The 24885-nt window shown below is 39.6% G+C and overlaps 2 protein-coding genes across 2 annotated transcripts in view; one reads left to right on the forward strand and one right to left on the reverse strand.

Moving 5' to 3' along the window:
* The window catches only part of LOC137297609 (protein unc-93 homolog A-like), a 91301-nt gene extending 71784 nt beyond the window's left edge, over nt 1-19517 (reverse strand). Inside the window, exons 1-2 of the mRNA XM_067829474.1 lie at nt 18774-19517; nt 5463-6939 (exon numbers count right to left, since the gene is read on the reverse strand). Coding sequence (XP_067685575.1) covers nt 5463-6605 — 1143 coding nt within the window. The 5' untranslated portion in view covers nt 6606-6939; nt 18774-19517. The remainder of the gene's footprint in view (nt 1-5462; nt 6940-18773) is intronic.
* A 626-nt stretch (nt 19518-20143) lies between these two features.
* Nucleotides 20144-24885, forward strand: part of LOC137297614 (serine dehydratase-like) — a 31453-nt gene continuing 26711 nt past the window's right edge. Inside the window, exons 1-2 of the mRNA XM_067829488.1 lie at nt 20144-20220; nt 21507-21662. Coding sequence (XP_067685589.1) covers nt 21510-21662 — 153 coding nt within the window. The 5' untranslated portion in view covers nt 20144-20220; nt 21507-21509. The remainder of the gene's footprint in view (nt 20221-21506; nt 21663-24885) is intronic.

Genomic DNA, 24885 nt, shown 5'->3' on the forward strand with positions numbered 1-24885 from the left:
TGATTCCAGACTGACAGTGATTGATACGAGACTGATTGTGATTGATTCCAGACTGATTGTGATTGATTCCAGACTGATTGTGATTGATTCCAGACTGACAGTGATTGATACGAGACTGACAGTGATTGATACGAGACTGATTGTGATTGATTCCAGACTGACTGTGATTGATTCCAGACTGACTGTGATTGATTCCAGACTGACTGTGATTGATTCCAGACTGACTGTGATTGATTCCAGACTGATTGTGATTGATACCAGACTGACAGTGATTGATACGAGACTGATTGTGATTGATTCCAGACTGATTGTGATTGATTCCAGACTGACTGTGATTGATTCCAGACTGACTGTGATTGATTCCAGACTGATTGTGATTGATACCAGACTGATTGTGATTGATACGAGACTGACTGTGATTGATTCCAGACTGATTGTGATTGATTCCAGACTGATTGTGATTGATTCCAGACTGACAGTGATTGATTCCAGACTGATTGTGATTGATTCCAGACTGATTGTGATTGATTCCAGACTGATTGTGATTGATTCCAGACTGATTGTGATTGATTCCAGACTGACAGTGATTGATTCCAGACTGATTGTGATTGATTCCAGACTGACAGTGATTGATACGAGACTGATTGTGATTGATACCAGACTGATTGTGATTGATTCCAGACTGACAGTGATTGATTCCAGACTGACTGTGATTGATACCAGACTGATTGTGATTGATTCCAGACTGACAGTGATTGATACGAGACTGATTGTGATTGATTCCAGACTGATTGTGATTGATTCCAGACTGATTGTGATTGATTGCAGACTGATTGTGATTGATTCCAGACTGACAGTGATTGATACGAGACTGATTGTGATTGATTCCAGACTGACTGTGATTGATTCCAGACTGATTGTGATTGATTCCAGACTGACAGTGATTGATTCCAGACTGATTGTGATTGATTCCAGACTGACAGTGATTGATACGAGACTGATTGTGATTGATTCCAGACTGATTGTGATTGATTCCAGACTGACTGTGATTGATTCCAGACTGATTGTGATTGATTCCAGACTGACAGTGATTGATTCCAGACTGATTGTGATTGATTCCAGACTGACTGTGATTGATTCCAGACTGATTGTGATTGATTCCAGACTGACAGTGATTGATTCCAGACTGACTGTGATTGATTCCAGACTGACAGTGATTGATACGAGACTGATTGTGATTGATTCCAGACTGACTGTGATTGATTCCAGACTGACAGTGATTGATTCCAGACTGACAGTGATTGATACCAGACTGATTGTGATTGATTCCAGACTGACAGTGATTGATACGAGACTGATTGTGATTGATACGAGACTGATTGTGATTGATACGAGACTGATTGTGATTGATTCCAGACTGACAGTGATTGATACGAGACTGATTGTGATTGATACCAGACTGACAGTGATTGATACGAGACTGATTGTGATTGATTCCAGACTGACAGTGATTGACACCAGACTGACAGTGATTGATTCCAGACTGATTGTGATTGATTCCAGACTGATTGTGATTGATACGAGACTGATTGTGATACCAGACTGACTGTGATTGATACCAGACTGATTGTGATTGATACCAGACTGATTGTGATTGATACCAGACTGATTGTGATTGATACCAGACTGATTGTGATTGATTCCAGACTGACTGTGATTGATTCCAGACTGACTGTGATTGATTCCAGACTGATTGTGATTGATACCAGACTGACAGTGATTGATACGAGACTGATTGTGATTGATTCCAGACTGATTGTGATTGATTCCAGACTGATTGTGATTGATTCCAGACTGACAGTGATTGATGCGAGACTGATTGTGATTGATTCCAGACTGACAGTGATTGATACGAGACTGACAGTGATTGATTCCAGACTGATTGTGATTGATACCAGACTGACTGTGATTGATTCCAGACTGACTGTGATTGATTCCAGACTGACTGTGATTGATTCCAGACTGATTGTGATTGATACCAGACTGACAGTGATTGATACGAGACTGATTGTGATTGATTCCAGACTGATTGTGATTGATTCCAGACTGACTGTGATTGATTCCAGACTGACTGTGATTGATTCCAGACTGATTGTGATTGATACCAGACTGACAGTGATTGATACGAGACTGACTGTGATTGATTCCAGACTGATTGTGATTGATTCCAGACTGACAGTGATTGATACGAGACTGATTGTGATTGATTCCAGACTGATTGTGATTGATTCCAGACTGATTGTGATTGATTCCAGACTGACAGTGATTGATACGAGACTGATTGTGATTGATTCCAGACTGACAGTGATTGATACGAGACTGACAGTGATTGATACCAGACTGATTGTGATTGATACCAGACTGACTGTGATTGATTCCAGACTGACTGTGATTGATTCCAGACTGACTGTGATTGATTCCAGACTGATTGTGATTGATACCAGACTGACAGTGATTGATACGAGACTGATTGTGATTGATTCCAGACTGACTGTGATTGATTCCAGACTGATTGTGATTGATTCCAGACTGACAGTGATTGATACGAGACTGATTGTGGTACCAGACTGATTGTGATTGATACCAGACTGATTGTGATTGATACCAGACTGACTGTGATTGATTCCAGACTGACTGTGATTGATTCCAGACTGACAGTGATTGATTCCAGACTGATTGTGATTGATTCCAGACTGACAGTGATTGATACGAGACTGATTGTGATTGATACGAGACTGATTGTGATTGATTCCAGACTGACTGTGATTGATACCAGACTGATTGTGATTGATTCCAGACTGACAGTGTTTGATACGAGACTGATTGTGATACCAGACTGATTGTGATTGATACCAGACTGATTGTGATTGATACCAGACTGATTGTGATTGATACCAGACTGATTGTGATTGATACCAGACTGATTGTGATTGATTCCAGACTGACAGTGATTGATTCCAGACTGATTGTGATTGATACCAGACTGACAGTGATTGATACGAGACTGATTGTGATTGATACGAGACTGATTGTGATTGATTCCAGACTGATTGTGATTGATTCCAGACTGATTGTGATTGATTCCAGACTGACAGTGATTGATACGAGACTGATTGTGATTGATACCAGACTGATTGTGATTGATTCCAGACTGATTGTGATTGATACCAGACTGATTGTGATTGATACCAAAATGATTGTGATTGATACCAAAATGATTGTGATTGATACGAGACTGATTGTGATACCGGACTGATTGTGATTGATTCCAGACTGATTGTGATTGATACCAGACTGATTGTGATTGATACCAAAATGATTGTGATTGATACCAAAATGATTGTGATTGATACGAGACTGATTGTGATACCGGACTGATTGTGATTGATTCCAGACTGATTGTGATTGATACCAGACTGATTGTGATTGATACCAAAATGATTGTGATTGATACCAAAATGATTGTGATTGATACGAGACTGATTGTGATACCGGACTGATTGTGATTGATTCCAGACAGATTGTGATTGATACCAGACTGTGATTGATATCAGACTGATTATGCCCAGTGATTGATATTATGAGTAAAATGCTTGACCACAGATCTATTTCATAGGCTTGTACGATTTGTATTCAAATGGGTGTTTGGGCAGAGAGAAACGGATAAAGTGACAGTAAGGTTGACCCGTAGTCGTTAGTAACCTAACACGTACGCATAACTGTAATATACCTACACTAATATGAGGACAGGGTGTATTGATAACACCTTGGCAGGTGTATTGATAACACTTTAGCAGGTAGAGCGGTTTTTGTTTGGGGATTCGCGCAACATTTTCTTTAAAGTCCTGTGACCTTTACGCTTTTTCATGTATTTTGATTTTGTTCGTGTCTTGGTCTAAGGTTTCATAATGCCATATTGCTGGAAAAATGCTGTATAAAACCATATAAACTAAATAGTGCCATACAATGTCATGCAGCTGGAACAATGCTATACAATGATATATAGCTGGAACAACGCTATATAATGCCATACAGTTGTAATAATGACATCATGCCACATAGCTGGAAAATAGCTATACAATGCCACATAGCTGGAACAATGTTATACAGTGTCATACCGCTGGAACAACGCTATACAATGATATATAGCTGGAATAATGACATCATGTCACATAGCTGGAATAATGCTATACAATGCCATATAGCTTGAACAATGTTATACAATGTCAATGACATATAGCCGGAACAGCGCTATATAATGTCATTTAGCTGGAATAATGCTCTACAGTGTCATATAGTTGGAATAATGCTATACAATACCATATAGCTGGAACAATGCTGTACAACGTCATATAGCCGGAACAATGCTATATAATGTCATTTAGCTGGAATAATGCTGTATAAAGCCATATAGCTGGAATAATGCTGGACTCTGTCATTAAAAACAAAGAAACCAAACTAAACATTTCTCAATGCGCCGTCCTGTAGCTAAAATACAAAAACAGCAGCAATTTCTAAAATTCTGAAAAATTGCTATACCATGCAGATCACATGTGAAATAGGAGCCCCGCCTTCGATGTAAACGCGCAATATGCGTAGAGCGAATCGCAAATGGTCACAAGACCTCAATGAGTAAAGTGATGGGTAAAATGGCTTTAATAGTCCTCGCGAAATTCAATCACTTCGTGCCGTCTTGCAACTGACAACCAAGGTTTAGTTGCTCACAAAACAAAACATCGATCAGACTGTTGCAGCTTCATGGTGCTGTGGTTTCTCTTTCTTCCAAACTCGTCAGTACTAGATATTCCCGAAACTAGCCAAGGATGAAACTCGTTCAAAGATCCGGTCCTCTACAAACGTCGAGTAGGACAATACAAACACATTTATACCTACCTGGTCAGTTCTGAGAGAAGAGATAAGGCAGCATCCATGTTATTCAGTGGCATGGAGGGGCGTTTTTTGTGTGTGCATAGTTACTGGCATGGCGAAAAATATAATTAGTTCGTTTGGTTAATGATATCTAAACTTATTTTTACATTGCATACAGAACACACACACACACACACACACAGATATATATATATATCGGTGGTGCTCACTAAATAATCAGATTCTTTGATACAGCAAATATAACGCATAATTCCTCCAACCCGACCTCTTAAATATACTGAGGGAAACAAATAAGAGAACGCCTCTTCACAGCATTGTTCCTTAATTTATTTCTCAGATTTCCACACACAATTCAAAGCTGATGGTGAAAACTGTAGCGTAATACAAACTGTAGCGTAATAAATGAACACGTGAGGTTTCCTGTGTTCCTTTTTTATTTGTCTCAGTATATAAAAGATGATCCCAAAAGCAATCCCAAAATTTACATGGCCACAAATAATTAATGAGCTTACCTTAGTGAAGTCCCCAAACATGAATCCCTGTTCCAGCCCGACGAACATCACAAGGGGAATAAGCAGCACACACTTTGAATCCTTAAACATCTTCAATGTCGACAAAAACAGCTCTTTGGACGACAGGGAAAACTCGGGGTCCGCATCCTGCTTTCCGACATTGCTTTTATCCACAAGCGCCACAAGAATCACAATCCCCATAATGCCGCACCCAAGGTAAATGCTCAACAGCATGTAACGTGTAGAATCCGGGATCGAACCCTCCAGGCGACTGTAGTCATTGTTGTACGTACCGTCGGCGGAGTCGTAAATATGACAGTCACGAGCTCCACAAATTTCACTCGTATGCGTGCTGTTGAAGGTGTATTTTTGATACTCAAGGGTAGAATTGCTCGACAAGACGAAAGCAGAAATCATGTTCCCCCAGATCAAACTGCTTCGATAAAAGCCGAGGAAAATTCCCATATATTTGTTGATGAACCCGTCTGGTTCTACGATTTTCTCGTGCTGCGCATGTGTCAAGGCCAGTGTCGTAATGTATGTCGCTTGCGCACTCCACAAAGGACCCGCAAGGAGTCCGAGTCCTATTCCGAGTGGGATAAGAACTTCATGCATAGGATAAAAGTTCGCTGAGAAGTAACCAGTGAACATTACAAAAGCTACGACCATTGTCCATTTCGTGGACATTCTGTTTATGAGCCAAGGGGCCACGAGGCACGACAGAACGGTCGTTCCGTAAACACAACTAAGGGAGACTACTCCCACTCCACCAGGGTGTAAAGAGCTCTGAAGGCTCTGTAGCGAAACAAATGCAGTGAAAATAAACATAAATGCAACACTGAGGGCAAGTATGTTCTTCATGGCTTTTCCGGATGTCATTTCCTTAACCTTTTTCAGAGTTTGGGCGTCCTTGGGAAGAGCTTGGTAATGCTGAAGGGTATAAGAGTGAATGGTGCTCCGCCGTCGATTTTTCTGGTTTTCGTTCCATCCTGCAGGCGGGATCAACATAAGGTCTACAGGGGCGATAACTCTGTCTCTGCCAGAAGGTGTCCTTGACCTTTCACGCGCGGGTGTGGCTACAAAACTGTCACGTTGTCCGGCCTTTTCTTTATCTGGAGCAGACGACAACTGCGTTTTTGCCATAGTGATGTCTTCAAACGTCACTACTAACAATGTACTGTATTAGTTTTGATATTTTACACAATATTTACTTCTTCCATCACACTTTCAAGCAATGATAGAAGAATCAGACATCAAGTTCTTAAAAATATGATTTCCGGCTCTATTTATAATCCACTTTATATTGTACCCACTTCAGGTCTAAACCGTAAGCACTGTCGATACAAAACAATTCCAATCTTCGGGTCAGTCGTACATCGACTCGAAATCATTTAAAACCACCTCCTCTTCAGAATCCAGTGTAATATAAGGTCTTGAATTGTTGATGCACACCGCGTGTTCTGAACGACAGTCGTCACTGCAAAAAAAATGAAGACACTTATTAGATTGCAGTTTTGCCTTAAGCACGAGGGATGATCTTATAAATGGGTAAGCGAAAGCAAGAAAGGAATTTTAAAGAAAAATCAATGCAACAGTCGGTCATTAATAACTCGATACGTTCGCTTCGTGAGCGTTATTCTTCGGTGTGTTTCCGCGCTGATGGTGTTGTCACAGCTTGTGTCACGTACAGCAGTAAAATGTACATTACGCCAGGAGTATATATTCTCTGCTGTTTATTCAACTGCGCAAAGCATAAAAGAACACTCCACCACTAATGCTCTTCAAGCATCAATTCTTTGCTGTGCCAATGACTAGTATGTTTTGGTAATAACTTTCTCATTAATATTTTTGTTACTAGATGGCAATAGATATTACCAGTCTAGTACCATCTACAGAATTAGAAATGAAACTGACTGTCAACATGATAGTTGGGTGGATTTTAAAAACCGCAGATCATGAACTGGATCGAGAGTGTTCTGATAAAAAGCAAAGTAACACATTTTTTAATTCGAAAAGCCCATAAATGCACTTCATATTGATCAGCATGAATTAGAATTCCTGAGTTTTCCCGTTCCTAATAAACAATCTTCAGATCCTCGCCCTTCCCGTTATACCTTTACAAGTAACGCTGAGTGAGTGAATGGTTATTCTTTTACACTGCTTTTAGCAATACTCCAGCAATATCACGGCGGGGGACACCATAAAGGGGACTTGCAGATGGTACCCATGTGGGAATCGAACCCGTGTCTTCTCATGGGACATACTGACCATGGTCATATGATGCCATATAGGCAAGTGACATACACGGTTTGTTTAATGGTGTAATGTAGGACATATGCCTAAGTCCCTATAAGACAGTGATGACAGCAGGTGTTCGCGAGGGCGAGAATGCCAACCCCAACCACCCCCAAACACATGCAACTAGAACCGACAAAGCCCTGTCCACGTCCATCAAGAATACCTTTTAAAAGCAGAGCCGAATGTACTATTCGGACTAAATCATGAATAAGCATTTGTTATACAATTATTTGCCTGAAAAGATACACGTCATTAAAGATGATTGATAATGCATATCATTAAATGTAATTGATTACAACATTATTATTGGCCACATTTGTCAGTCTTCTTTGACGGGCATTTTAGAAGTTGAGTTGACGAAGAATGAAGATCATTATTATATGGCTATTCTGTGAAAGGCGACGTTTGGACACAAATTCTAATGTCGCGATCTTTGTCAAGCAAGTGACGTCGACAGCGTCGCCTTTCACTTAAGTAAAAGAAGGAATATGCACCATACAACATGTTGATGGGCATTCATTCACCTTCATTCACCTGATGAAGGAGCAAGTATTAGCTCAGAAATGTCGTATGCAAATAATGAAGAAGTTGCACATTCATATCAAGTGAAGCCGTAAAGGTCCCGGGGTGGAATAAGCCTCCAGCAACCCATGGTTGCCAGAAAAGACGACTATGATTGTCATAAGAGGCGACTAACGGGATCGGGTGGTCAGGCTCTCTCACTTGGTTGACACATGTCATCGGTTCCCAGTTGCACAGATCGATGCTCATGCTATTGGTCACTGGATTGTCTGGTCCAGACTCGATTATTTACAGACCACCGTCACATAACTGGAATATTGCTGAGTGCGGCGTAAAACTAAACTCATTCAGTCATATCAGGTGTCTTGTATTAACATGTTGAAAGTTTCACTGATGCCTTCTTGAGTGCTGTAACTTTTAGACAGGATCTTATGATACGCTCTGAAATATTCTTAAACATTGAGCTCTTCTAATAGTCATGTCGTACGTGTTGTGTTTATCGCCAGCGCTATATCCAGTTGTCAAGTGTGAACACATTAATACATCCCTTGGAACCGGAAACAGAGACGTCAAGAGGTGGTAATGATACATATGGCTTCAGAAGGCTGACTTCACGTATTGTGGGCTCGTGATCGTTGGTGTTGTTTGTGATCTTGACAATGGTGGGATTGTCTGTCTGATGTTCGGCTTCATGTTGCCCGATATTTCAACAAAGAGGGTAACGACGAGAACACATGTGTCTCTTCTCATTCACGAAATGAGTGTGTAGATTTTGCAAGAGTTGGTCTGAACAATATTTATTTTCTTTTGTCGATAGTTCTGTTAAAAAAAATACAACAGTTTCTTTCTGCTATTAATATCTATGTTATAACTGAGGACCATCAAGGACCATTAACTGAAATCTGTCTATCACAAATATGATAACAGAAACTCGTGTGAGACTGTCAAGGACCTGCACACAAAGACAGATGTATAAATATCTTATATGGATAATTTTTATATGTGTATGTATGAATACATAACCTTCTGAACTTTCCGTGTCTCTAAACGTCAGTCTCTCAACTCTCAGCAGAGCTGGGTTTTATTTATTATGATCAATGTACCATCACTGTCATCGAAATGAAATGTCTTCTCATTTTCTCTCTTTCCTTTTTTTCTTTTACTTTGTACTCTCGCATTATATTTGTTCGATGTTTGGTACTTTTTCAGTTATCGTGGGTTCAAATCCCAGGTTCAGTCTGAATATGACCATTGTTTGCCAGCAGGAAGACTGTGGCCCAATCAAAACGGTTAACGTCGAAGACTTAAAATGTTGGGAAATAAACTGCATTCGATCAAAAACAATAAGTGTTATCACTTTTTATCACATCTTCAGAACACTACAAGCTTCATTTTCCAGTATTGGTTTGTATGCTTGTTTGCCTAGCATGAGTTCATAACTTAGTTTTCCCAGCATGAGTTAAAATTTAGTTTTCCCAACATGGGTATTTATGTTTGTTCACCTATCATGAGTTTTATCTGTTTGTTTAATCAGCACAGGTATATATTTTTGTTTTCCCAGCACAGGTATATATATTTGTTTGCCCAACACAGGTATATATTTGTGTTTGCCCAACATAGCTATGTATTATTGTTTGCCCAGCACAGGTATATATTATTGTTTGCCCAGTACAGGTATATATTTCTTGTTTGCCCAGCACAGCTATATATTATGGCTTGCGCACCATGAGTTTATCTGTTTGTTCGTCCACCATTGGCTTAAACCACCTTTAGCCAGCATGCCGCTTCTTTTCCTTCGTTTGCCCAGCATGGTTTTGTAGGTATGTTTGCCCAGTATGGTTTTGTAGGTACGTTTGCCCAGCATGGTTTTGTACGTATGTTTGCCCAGCTTGTTTTTGTTCATATGTTTGCCCAGCATGGTTTTGTACATATGTTTGCCCAGCATTACTTGGCGTTTTCTTCCTCTAATATGGCGCCCTGTCGCGATATATCTGAAATTCTGTTCAAAGCGGGCTAAACCAAACTTACTCGCTATTCATCACGAAGGAGCTAAATTGAGCTCATCACATCACGTCGCTACCACAGCGCAATTATTAGCTGTCTATTATCACACAGAGCCGATCTTTACCAGAGAGTTTGGTATCTCCAACCCTCTCTCTTCAGTTGAGTCAGGGTAGCTTGGCATTTCCACTAAACCTGGACCCATCGGTACCAAATCTGATGAAATTACTTGATAAAACATAATATGACTATTTCTAGCCTTTGGCAACAGACTGTCCTGATATATTGAGGTTCATGATATTCCTGACACACCATAAATCCTCCTCATATTGTAACTGCGTGGGTGCTTATCGCGTAACGTACATGGACGTCAGTCACTAATAACGCCATTCTTTCATGGTTGATTCAACTGACGGTGCTTTTGAGGAGTTTAATGTTTTAATACATTTGATATATCTTTTTTAACGTGTTTATTGATGCGCTTAGTGACGTGACATCGTCGACTTTGAAAAGGTCAGCTTAAAGACTAATGGCTGCGCGTGTCGCTGACGTCAAGTAAAACATATTTGCTGCTATTAACTGCGTGAACGCCATACGTTGTCATTGTTTGTGTCCGTCCATTTTGTTTAAACAATACTGCAACCACACAGGCGAGCGCACGCGCACACACGCACGCACACACGCACGCACACACGGGGAAGGAGGGGTATAAGAGAGAGAGACGGGGGTGGCGGGGGAGGCTGGGAGAGAGAGAGAGAGAGTGCGTGCGTGATGTATGTGTTTGTCTGTATTTATCTATTTGGGTTTGCACGTTTATATATGAAGGTCATATTATTACCATTTCTGAACCAGACAATCCAGTAATTGACATCGTGAGTATCGATCAACGCAGTTTGTATTACCACGACATCTATCAGTTCAGTTAACGAGTCAGACGCGGGATCTCGTTAGGCCTCTGTGGGGTTGTCCAGAACTACTGCGCTCAACGCGTATGTCACAATACCTCGTACCCGTTTCACAAACCCATCTTGCAGCCATGGAATGTGTTGACAAACTTGATATACTCCGCGCTTAAAACGGTTTGTTTGCCCATTTCCTTGTCCCTTTGTTTGTCTTTAACGCTGCCTTCAGCGGCTATTCCAGCTAAATGGTGGCGGTACGTAAAATGGCGAGTCTAGGCCAGACGATCCTGTGACTGATATCATTAACATCGGTCTATCAATTTGGGATACGGCAGTATGTGTCAACCAAATCACCGAACCTGACCATCCGATTCCTGAGGTCGCATCTTACGGCAAGCAAGGGTTGGTACAGACCAGACCTTCCGTGTTATCATTAACGAAATTCCTACATAGCAGCGGTAGGGTGGACATGTTTTCACCAGCCGAGTGGTCCTCTGCTTAAAGCCACCACAGACCGGAAGTCCAGGTTTAGATGGTGAAAGCCTGTAATCTGCTACAGATCCACGAATACAATTAACAAATATCATTTCGGGAAAGTATTTGTGCCCTACAGGGAGTTAGGGATGGAAATAGCATCCTACATTCGGATTGTAACCCGATGTGTCCGTTTACATAATACTGAGATAATGTGGTAACCCGATGTGTCCGTTTACATAATACTGAGATAATGTGGTAACCCGATGTGTCCGTTTACATAATACTGGGATAATGTGGTAACCCGATGTGTCCGTTTACATAATACTGGGATAATGTGGTAACCTGATGTGTCCGTTTACATAATACTGGGATAATGTGGTAACCCGATGTGTCCGTTTACATAATACTGGGATAATGTGGTAACCTGATGTGTCCGTTTACATAATACTGGGATAATGTGGTAACCCGATGTGTCCGCTAACATACTATTCGGGTGATAACCTGATGTGTTGGCTAACATACTATTGAGGTACGAGCCCCATGTGCTAACAAGGAAAGGCAAGGGTAAAGGAAGTGACGTCATAGCAAACGCTCTTACAACGTCATATACCTAATGACTACATAATAGTCTACATTTATTCAAGAAAATATTAATAACAACATATTGTTGCTGCTCTCGGTGACGTTTCGATGTCGATTTCGGCATCGCTATCACTCTAGTTTTATAAAAGTATAAAGGTCGACATCTGAAAGTCGTTAAATCATGTACATCAGAACATTCTCTCTGTACAGTTTTATATGCCTAATTTTACAGATGAATTTCTAGAACGTCAATAAAAAAGGTGACCAAATGACTCTAGATAACCTAATTAACTGATAAGCATTTTCTAAAATATAGAACTGTTCGATATAATTACTTTCGTCAGCAGCCATAGGATTGCACTGTATTACCGCTATGCCGTATATCGCAATACGCTTTTCAAACGATACTTATTGCAACATTTTTGAAAACCGGTATATTGGGTTATAACGATCATTTATCATCCCAAACCGTTTTCCACAGGTGATATCGCTTAGGTGAAATCAGACGATAACTCCTAGGAGATGTGGTTTAGACAGTAGACTTTGTATAGTGCCCTGACAATGCTATGACGTCATGAAATTGTTAACGTCACAATGCTATGACATCGTTGCACTGCAAATCTAATGTCAGCACTGTGTTCGGTGATGTACATTTTCAATTAAAACTAATGAAGAATGACTTTGGATGATAAACAGAATCTCATCATCGTGTCTACGATATTGTTTATTCAGAATTAATCACCTTGTAGATCAAGAAATGTAATTTGAATCTCATGGAAGTTAAATATCATTAAATAATACGTCCATTTTATAGATAGTTCAGACAAGAATTTATATCAAGTCAGCATCACATTTTCCCATCGAAAGAAAAATTCCGTGCTCTTCTAAATGAAACATGTTTTACCGTTATAAAAGGATTATGTATATTTTTAAAAAGATGCCTTCGTTACTGTTACTATCCATCTCCATATAATTATCAGCTAATTAGCTTTCATGTATATTCTCGGCACATTGTTACTTATATAAAATCTGTTGTAGTCTGGATTGTATGTAAACGGCATACTGTAATACTAAAAACTGCATGTACAAAGTAGAATCCATGGCTATGAAACCGTGGATTGCTTTTATCAGAGCCATAACATATATGTTCAGGAACTAAAATGTTGAAAGTAGGATTCAGATGCATAAAAGAGTCACTGCCAAGCGCTGAAGTCCCCGATATTTCGCAATACTTATCGCAATACGTACACGGTAATACAGTTTATTTGCCAATGCACAGCCCTATTCGTCCGTTTCATTATAAGCGTGTCTTATATAGATACATAACATATACTAAACAGTCGAAATGGCGTCACACTCGACGTCATTCTCCACATGCATTCATCCAAATTTCAAGCCAGATTCTGTTCATGTGCGTCATTTCTCTTCTTTCAAATTTCTAATTCAAGTCTCAAATTTCTTTGGGTCAGTAATGTAACAATTTTACAACGGTAATACACCAATATCAATAAGATGATACCTGCTTTGATTATAGAGGGACGTCAATCAAACGTCAAACTACGTCATTTCGTCTGTGCTGTTACCGTCGTAATCTACCACACCTTTCTATATTCGAGACAGTGATTTATAAAACGAGAATATGATATTTACATATATAATTGGATCCAACTGTGCCACATATAACTAACAGGGTTTTGGGTTTTGCTGGTATTGACGTAGCACTTTCAATGTCTGTCATTCTAACGGTTGTTCTCGTGCTATCGATTATATGAACAGACCCGGCCGCAATTACACAGGGCTGCAGTTTGCAACAACGGGCGTGTTAGTTCGTACTGAAATATGAATGATTTTGGAAAAGCCATGTGAATCTATGGAAACCGTCGGATGTGGGAAAGATGTAGTCTCTAGAATGAGCTTATTTTACACAAAACTGTTGATGATAAAAAATTGAAATATAATGAAAAGGAACCTTAAGACTTTCTCCTGAAACAGTGGAAATGTAGACTTGCCGCATAATCCAGAAACTTGCATAGCCTTTCTTAGATATATATACTGAGTCAAAAAAGAAACTTCACATTCTTTCTTCAGGGCATTATAAAAGAACAAAAGATGGTAAGATGGTTAAATTGTTATTATTGCATTGCTGATGTCTGGGTGATGTACTCGACACACTGACAGTGCCACAATCAGTTCCATTAGGCTACACTGCCGTTCCAAAACATGGGTATACAGAATGTCACAAGAATAAAAAAATCGAATGGAGATTGGCAGCCCGCAACCGATTTCGAATGGTCTATGGGGACAGTCGACCTCTAAACATCTCAGCGCTGTTTGTGTAGCCGGCAGAAATCTGTCTCGTAGGTGACATAGGACGATTTGACGGTTTTCTGCTCGTGACGTCATACGTGGACTGCCCGACCTTGGGCGATCAGAAGTGGTGCCAGTTTGTTGTAGACGACCTCACAAGTCATATACAGTAGGGCGGCTGCATCCCATTGCACTTGCGACGTCAATAACTGATCTTCCCGCTTGCAACATGACAACGGCACGTTCATGTTGCACATTTGACAATCGTGGCATTTCAAGTACCGTTAGAACTGTGGTTTAAAAGTGTGGGTTTTTTTCAATTCTTGAGGCCAATGCAAACACGTGCAAATGAAGAAAACGTCGATGCGAAGATCACGTGATCAACTGCACGTGCAAAACCGGATTTGGCACTAACGTCATTTGCACGACGAATGGATGGGTTTGAGTGGGTTTTGCTAATGTCGATAGATCCCATTTCGGATACATAGATGTATCACCAGAGAAAAAGTATTCATTATTTTTAAAAATTACATTTTGTGAATCTGGGATGTGAATCAGGATCTGTATTACAGACTGGGATAGATGCAATCACATTCATCAAATTAGCCATATAACTTTAGTCTTTTATATTTATAAGAAATATCAATTTAAAACGTTAATAAAATATATGCAATGAAAATAATTCATAAAAGCCTGTCTCGAAATGGAAAAATGTGACATCTACAGGATAAAAGATGCAGGCAGTACTGCTAGGTCGACACCAATAAGAGTATGCAAATGTGCTGAGTAACAGATGCAGTAGTGATGCAAGGTCGTCACCTATAAGAGTAACAGATGCAAGAAGTGCTGGCAGGTCGACACCTATAAGGGTAGCAGATGCAAGCGGTGCTGTGACGTCGGCACCTGTAGGATTAACCGATTCAGGTTGCACTACTGCACTACTGAAGAGATGGAGTGTTTCATGTTTGTGTTGATAAGTTAGCGGGATCCAGTGAACTGTCATTCACCTATAATCTACATCACGCCTGTTCGTGCGGGAGTTATCTAATCTGTTTCCCGGGAACATGAGGTCGCCATTTGCCATAGATTCAGACTAATGGCATAGTCACAGTCGTATCATAAACCGAGCACAGTTCTGTAGGAGATTGAATTTCGTCTTTCGTTTCTGTTAGGTTTAAGAGAGAGGGAGAGAGAGAGAGAGAGGGAGAGCGAGAGAGAGAGCGAGAGAGAGAGAGAGAGAGCGAGAGAGAGAGAGAGAGAGAGAGATGTTTTATTATTCATCAGTCATGCCTGCATTTCAGTCTCATCTATTTCTGTTGACTTTTACTTACTTTCTACATTCTGATTTCGGTCTAGGAAATTAGCGTGTTGGCTTGTAACTTTTAGACATAGTTAGCCTAACTGGGTAACTATTTCGCTCAATGTTGACATGTACAGGTTTGCATGTACAGGTTAATCGACAACTGTTGGACAAAGCCAGTTAAACAGTTTTGCATGTGTTTGTGATGTGTGTCCCAGAATGACAAGACAAGTCACTTTCTCGCACATACCTGTCGACATCTGCATTTGAATAAGTGAATTTAATTTTACGCCGCTTCTAGCAATATTCCGGCAATAATATGGCAGGGAACATCAGAAATGGGCTTCATACACTGGGTCCATGTGGGACATCCAACCGGTTCTTCGGGGTGACCTGCGAACGGTTTAACCACTGCGCTACCCGCCCACATCAGCATTTGATACAGACTCCAATCATATAATTAAACCGGTCGGATTTAGAACAAAGAACATAAGGATCTCATCAATGTTAGCACGGAAGCATGGACAGATAACCTGTTAACCAGTCAGTTGTTTATTAGCATTTTAGGGAACACGGAGCTAGTGACACTTTGACACTTCCAGAACTTTGTCTTTGACACTTTCAGAACTTTGTCTTTGACACTTCCAGAAATTTGTCTTTGACACTTTCAGAACCTGTCCTAATATGCGTTTTGAACCTTTACCCCTTGTAACTTGACCCACTTTTTATAATGTGTATATTTTATGTCATATTTCAAATGTTTCATTATTTAGATAGGGTTTATGTCACATTTTTATCATGTTTTAACAATTATTTTGGTCCCTCGTAAATCGCTCTGCCAAGTTGTGTTTTGCGCTTACATTCGCCTTTTCCCAAGTAAACATCTTTGCGCTAAGAGAGTTTCGAACGTCTAAGCCCAGAATCATAAAAAGCTGTGGGTTCTAACGATAATAGGCCCTGTATTTCAGCATGGAAATGATACTGTTAATTATCGCGGATGAAAAGCTGTCCGTCATAAGGACCTGCAGTAAACAAAAGCTGTAGGCCCGAGTAGTTTTCCGTCGGTTTCGGGCCAAAGGACCGACGTTAATTTCGAACGCTGCATGCAGTGGGCTTGCCTTAGAATGTATATTTAAAATTACGTGTAGTCCTCACAAATCAGTAGTTAATAAAGTCTAAGGCCAAACGTTATCGTACAGTGGTGTTTATTACGACACAGGAAATGTACATAATTACTGTGTATATGTCAATGTACATCTCCGTCCCCCACACATATACTGAATAGCAAAAGAAACGCGTTTCGAAAAAATGTAATCTCACAAAAGCATGCGTTCATGTCTATGTATTCTATTTAAAAACTTCACAAAAAGCCAAAACTGAGTTTCTTTTGCTGTTCAGTATTAATATGGTCGCGAATTCTAATCCCATTCTGTCCTTGGTAATTTTTTTATTTTACTTTTTATCCCTTTATTTTACTTTTTGTTTGTTTGGATGACTATAGATCGTGGACACTGTTCAGTATAGATTTGTTTAATGAGGAAAGCATTGTGTTTGTCCAAACACATTTCAATCAGTTTGTCTAGTTGTCGAATATATTTTAGGTAAATTGTAGTATTTCTTCAAAGGCCATTAGAAACTTCGAACAATAAGTTTGAAAATGATTGCTGGCAATTAAAAAATCAGCACAGGGTCCACAGAAAGATTTCAAATAATATATATTATATTGTTTTAACAATGCTGCACAAATGGCGTTTATGTTTTCGTGATATTTGGGAGAAACGTTGATAAAAAAATCGACGTATTGAGTTCATGGTTAACTGTTACGTCACTCAGGGTTAACAGAAAGTTTACACTTCGGAAATGGATTTGATAAAAAAAATTACAAACGTTAAAAAAACGAGACGAAATACTACCAACGTGGGATCCCTAAAAGGACAAAGGAATGGGATCCATCACCCGCGACTAATCTTGTTCCGTTTTATCATTTTAGCCACTTTTCACATTGTTGTACAGAAGGTTTTTTTATCTGGCATTTTTATTACGCAAAATGTTCTGACGTGCCGTGTAGTTTCATACAACAAAGTCTAATTTAAATGCAAATTGACAAACAAGGTTCAAATCCACAGAGGTTACAAATGTGCATGTTTCCAATCCGTAGGGTTAAGCAGGACTTCGCCTCGAGGTGTTTTGAAAATGGCATACAAAACAAGTTTTAGGGGCCTGCTGCGCAATTACCTACAGAGTTCGCCTTTTCGCAAATATACACAAACACAAATACTTTCCCCCAGCAGGCCGTTTGGAATGTTTGGATGTGATCCAGCTAAGCTGTTATCTGTCCACGTGAATGAAATAAAACTGTAGAGCAAAGAAAAGCACACGCCCATGTTCGAGGCCAGCTAAATGAGCAGACAAAAATAGAATACTGTGGCGGTGTGTTTTATAGATCTTTTACTTTTCTTTGGGGAAAAGTTTCGGTCACTGTTTTCAAGTCAAGAAATGTAAAATGCTAAAATCAAATTTTTCAGTGTATATTTTTCTTGTCCTGACAGTGTTTTGTACTAGGGACGCGTGTTGATATGTGTATTTACAAACACTGTAACGGTAAAATATTTATTAAGATGATATTGGCATGTTTTTGTTTGTTTAGAGTATGAAATTATCTTCAGATGAGTAACAGTAATTTACTGACTTCATGGAAACGTGTCAACAATGTTTGCCATGCCCAAAAATAACTTGATAACTCAGAGATGAAGGTTCGTAATAGATAAACAAAAACATGATGCATTCAGTAAACATGAATCATGCATTCAGTAAACAAGTGACGTTGCACACGTCAACAAAATACGTGCACTCTGGATAAGAGTACATGGAATCTACAACATGTAACTTAAGCCATGTTGTTATCTTGCTATCGGTACTTACCGTAATGTACAACAGATAATGTGAATCAGTTCCCTCAGGAATGTGCACTAACATTACGATGAATAACGCAGCACTTCTTTGTGCGCTAGATGTTGTTACGCTGTGACGTTGTTGTTAATCTCTTCGTGGATCTGGAACGCAATCCACAAGTGTCACAGAATTAAAGCTTCTCCACACGACTCCGGTTTGCTAATTCCGTTAACAAAACCGTCATTAGCGATATCCTGTACCAACGGCTTGGTATCATACACACGGGCGTTGTGCGGTACTGTTGTATTGATTGCGTGGCTTAACCAACAGATTAAAAACCCAATTCGCAACGATACAACAGTGCTACATTTCCTCATGAGAAAATACAGCTTTTTAATCCTCAACCCATCGCGGTGGAGTCAATGTATTCTTGCTGAAAGCGCCTGTTTGGAATGATTTTTTGCGTGATATCCACAGAAAAGAAATCCTTTCTAATCATTCGCAAGTCTTTTGTAAAAACTTCCGCGGTCCTGAATGTGTAGAGCTCGGCCTTTCATGTCCGTGAAAGGAAGAACCAAAGTTCCAAGAATTTCTAAAGCCAGGAACTGAGCGAAACCAGTTCCACTCAATTTCGGTATAAGGGCTATGTAAACAGGAATAATGTCAGTCACCGATGCCTGTGAACTTCAATAACAGATATACCAGTCCACTGACAAGAGCCCGGACCGTCCCACGATGTATTTGCTCGTCAGGAAACCACTCAAACTTAATAAATAGATGCCTGATAGAGGAATCGATACAGACTCCACGCACCCTATCCTGACCCTGTCCGGAGCTTTACGTATGAATGAACCATTCCAGAAGATAAGCACCGAGTCTTCGAGGCCAGCAGAACGTAGGCTTTATGGCTGTTTCTTGCTATAGTTTATGCGCATATGTGTGAATGGCATATATTTGAGGATCGTTATTCACTTGACAGATATTTATGGATTGCAGTGGCCAAGCACTGACAGGTTGAAATCTGTAACTTACAATTTGGGCTTAGGGTTGCAGATATGTAGACAAGCCACATTGGTTTGTCTGGTAGACCAGCGGGCGGCATAACAAAATTACCCATAATTTTGTTCCCCGGCAAGAACCTGGAAACATGCCAGAAAGATAGGTTTTCCTGAATTTGGAGGAGTCTATTGTAGAGCGAGCGATACTAGCTGTAAGCGGCAAGGCAGTGAATGCGGCTGGGTTGTTTGGTAGGAGCAATGGGATTTCTATAAATAATCTATCACCTGGGGAATCCCCGATTTACTGTCGTGGACTGTAGTTTGTAAAGTGAGGTTTGATTGGCGAAATGAAACTTAGATTGACCAATGAAGTGAAGTCTTTTTGGTGCGCTTTAAAAGTGTAAACTTCCGTTTTTTCCACGTTGTACGACTTCGGTTGGCGGTGAATTGTTGCGATATAAACGTTGGATTAGCACCTCGTAAGCTTCTCTTTATTTGTCTGTTCTTGAGTTGGATGTCTATCTCGAATATTTTTACCGTCCACACTATAACAAAGGGCCAGTTTATGAAATGACGTGGTGAAGGGCAATTTACAATCCGTGATATATGCTGACCGAACTTCTGGCTGAAGTGAAGTTGCTGTTTGAAATGCTGAGCACACATAATCGGTTTGATCGATTTGGAAAAAAAAACCAACTGTTTTTATAATTTTGGAGGCTGAATTTTCCACAGTTGTTCAAGATTGTCAAAAGACTTGATGCCTCATATATAAATTTAATGATTTAAATAATGTAGAAGCACGGTGACGTTTATCAGCATGAGTCAGCAAAAGTTGCAGATGACCTACTGATCATGTGATCATGTGACGTAATGTGCAGTGCACAGATAATAGTAGTATGAGATACTATGACTACTTGTTACAACCGCCATATAGCTAGAATATTGCTGAGTGGCGTAAACCAACATCCAAGGTTGCTGTGCACTACTATTTCTTTATTCATTATTCATGCACTCCTCTTTCTATATTCACTATTCATAGGCTCTTCTTTCTCCATTCACTATTCATTTCTTCTTTCTTTATTCATTAGTCATGCTCTCCTCTTTCCATGTTCGCTGCTCATACACTCCAATTTCTTGATTCACTATTCATGCACTCTTCTTGTATATTCACTATTCAAGCACTATTTCTTGATTCACTATTCATGCACTCCTCTTTCTATATTCACTATTCATAGGCTCTTCTTTCTCCATTCACTATTCATTTCTTCTTTCTTTACTCATTTCATACACTCATTTCTTGACTCATTGATAATGCACTCCAATTTCTTGATTCACTATTCATGCACTCTTTCTGTATTCATGCACTCCTCTTTCTTTATTCACTATTCATAGGCTCTTCTTTCTCCATTCACTATTCATTCCTTCTTTCTTTACTCATTTCATACACTCTTATTTCTTGACTCAGTATTAAAGCATTCCAATTTCTGTATTCAATATTTATGCATTCCTATTCCTTTTTTTTGCTAGAATTTTGCTAATACCATGTTCACTCACTCACAGTTCCAGAACCACATTATTTTCCCTACATGCCCTAACCCCCTGCATTGCTTAAGTCCCAACTGAAGCACATATACATTTCTTTTGAATCTCCAGACTCACTTAGGCTCCTTTTTCAATTTAAGTAAGATTATTTGTCACTTTCAGAATTATGAATATTCAGAGACTATGTGTTAATCTATGCTTGTGTCTACTCTGCCTGTTACAGAGGATGTCAGGAGATGAGCAACTGTATTATGTGACCCCCACTGTCCGGAGTGGTCCGATATCAAGACAGACTGGCTGTGAGGTCTACCTGAAGCTGGAAAATCTCCAGGCCCCAGCATCCTTCAAAATTAGAGGAGTCTCAAACTTCTGCAGAAAGGTTGGTCTCCTCCAGTCTATATTTTATTGTATTGAACAAAACTTTATGGACACAAAAAGTTATTTTATTTCGCATGTGCGACATTTTGATACAGATTCTTAAACCAATGTCCTGCTTGACAGTGGTACAAGGATCTTCATTGAAACGTCACACTCATGAAAAGGAGCGAAGTGGTTTAGATATCTTGCCAAACATTCAGTAGCATAAAGATAGAAAATAATGTTAAGCATGACAATGGTAAAAGAATCTCTGTCTATCTCTATCATTTACCACAACTAGTAAGTGAAGAAGGGGCAAGAAGTAGCCCAGAAACTTCGTGTTAGACAATAAAAAGAAGTTGTCATCCATATACTCGTCTTATTATATTATCCAACTTCTAAATGCCTCTGAAGAATCAAGTTGTTTAATTTCTTTAACTGGATGACAACAAATCTAAATAGCACCTTATATGTTGAAAGCAAGGTAGGTGTCCATCCACCCGATTTAATACATACAGGCTTCCACAAACAACATATTTAGCATGAACTGAGTGTTTCTTTGGAAATCTTTGCATCATTCAACACCTGGGAGCATTTGACAGCAACATAATAATTCAGCATGTCTTTGTTGACGTCGAGAAATCAGCAAATTGATGACCTTGTTACACATTATATATACAACTAGCTGAAAATCTCACATGATGTCACTCTGGTTTGCTGCAGTGCCTTGGCATTGGAGTTACGTAACCTGTCTGTGGTTTCCTTGGCAGGATAGAGAGCAAATGCAGATGACTTTTTGGCAACTTTTAATCGCACGGTATTAATTAACCACACATTTTTAAAAAGAAATAGGTGTTCCGCTTCAGACTAACCACATGTCTTTCATATTAAAACAGTACAAAAAATGTGAGTTTATTTGTTCTTTAACAGTGGCTGTTGTGTGGTTGTCTTTCATTTGATTAGATGGTCACAGGTTACCTGACATGACTTCCTACTAGAGTTTGTTTGATTCATTGTCGGTGTGTAATGAATACAGTACTACTGAGACTTAAAGTTTACTTAGACTGTGGCTCATTTGAGTTATAAACACAGTCTGACGGATAAGATACTCATCCTACTTATGAGTGAGTGAGTGAATTAGTTTTATGCCACACTCAGCAATATTCCAGCTATATATCAGCGGTCTGTAAATAATCGAGTCTGGACCAGACCTGAGTATCGATCTGTGCAATTGGGAACAGATCACATGTCAACCAAGTCAGCGAGCCTGACCAACCGATCCCATTAGTCACCTCTTATGACAAGCATAGTCGCCTTTTATGGCAAGCATGGGTTGCTGAAGACCTTTACCCTGAGACCTTTATGGGTCTCATTTCTTATACGGTAAAGATCCAGGTTAGAACTGATCTGCAGTAACCCATGCTAGTTGTAAGAGTCGAAATACTGTTCAGATAGGGGTTAAACCCCAAACACTAATTGTTCCTTTCCTTCTGACAGTCAGTTGTACAGTGATACCATATCTTAAAATCAAAACCATGGAAATAATCAAAATATTACAGTTCATGTCTTCAGTTGTGTAGATCGATGCTCATGCTGTTGATTCCAGGATTGTCTGGTCCAGAATCGATTATTTATAGACCGCTGCCATATGCCTGGAATATTTCCGAGTGCACATCAGATTCCTGCCAGGTATCACTAAGATTGTGTGTAATCAAGGAAATCTCCATCTTTCAACCATGACACATACATCTTTATGTTTGGTTAACTGTTAGTACACCAGTAACCTGAAGACATTCATTATAATGCTTCAGACCCTAAACTGAATCACCATCAATCCCTGCTTGCAAGTACAGAGCTCAGATAAGCCGAGTATTTGTAACAAATATGTGGAAATATATTGCCAGCACCTAATAATTTTAAGTTGCTTTCGTTCAAATCCACATGAAAAATTATTAAATGCATCATAGTATCGCTCTGCTTAAGTACCCAAGGTATCCTTTTCAGAATGAACTCGGCTTCAGTGAATATGCATGATACGGCTGAGTTAGTGTTAATAAGACATGCAGCTGTAGTGAGTTCATGTCAAAAGTTGCTTTCTTGCGGCAGCACAGAAACAAGGCTGAAAATAAGAGTACCTGAAATATTAAAAGCAAAATAATTTTTAAAATGTTTTGGAACTCATGGGTGCTGAAAAAACATAGACTTTTTTGTTTCCTTGTTAAAGGTACACTCAATCTGATTCCACCTACATGGCAGCAGCCTGTAAATAATCAATTTTAAACCAGACAATTTAGTGATCAATAGCATGAACATGAGTCAGCTGGGATAAGATGGACAACATGGTCAACCAATTCAGCATGCCTGACCACCTGATCCTGCTAGTTGCCTCTAAGACAAGAATGGGCTGCTGGGGACCAATTCTCTTACAGCATCTCTCAACAAACAAATCCCTCTAAATAGAAATGGAGATAGTTGTTTTAAAATTATCTCTCCAGAGGCTAAGCGTGCCTCTAACAAGAAATGTAAGGAATGATATTTCATTCATATTTTATTCACCTCTGCTTTTCTTTAAGTCATGTAGTGCAAGATTTAGATAGTTATGCTTCATGTCCTGCGAATCCTTAATTAAATGTTATACGTGACTTGTGACGTGTCGGAAGTCTTATCAGAATAGTTCATTGACCTCCTATGTCTCGTCAGTTTGATGAGTAACCGAGCCAGTATGCACTGTTGAGATAGACACTACACCAACATTCTTTGTCAACAGGCGATAGGGTAGCTTAGTGTTGGGTTCACTTGTCATGCCGAAGACTAAGGTTTGATTCCCCACATGGGTACAGTGTGAGATGCCTTTTTTTGGTGTCCCTGCCATAATATTGCTAAAAGCTATGATGAACCTCACTCACTCACTCACTTACTCACTCAGTCACTGGCAGCAGGTTATTGCAGTCATTTATCATTATTGGGAACTGATAGACTTCTTTGGGTCTTGTCAATACTGTAAATTTGAAGGGCTTTGCTTCATGAAATTATTCTGCATGGCCAAACAACAGCATGGACTGCATTTGAAAAGTCTTGTGTCATGCTCTTCAGATCATGCACATTCAAGCCTATCTTTTTGAGTTCTTTGTTATTAAAACCAGTGATATGAATTTATAACACTGTGTCAGTTTCTGATGACGCTTGTGCTAGTGAGTGAGTGAGTGAGTGAGTGAGTGAATGAGTTTAGTTTTGCGCTGCACCCA

This window comes from Haliotis asinina, chromosome 1 (genome assembly GCF_037392515.1).
Source record: "Haliotis asinina isolate JCU_RB_2024 chromosome 1, JCU_Hal_asi_v2, whole genome shotgun sequence".
Lineage (NCBI taxonomy): Eukaryota > Metazoa > Mollusca > Gastropoda > Lepetellida > Haliotidae > Haliotis > Haliotis asinina.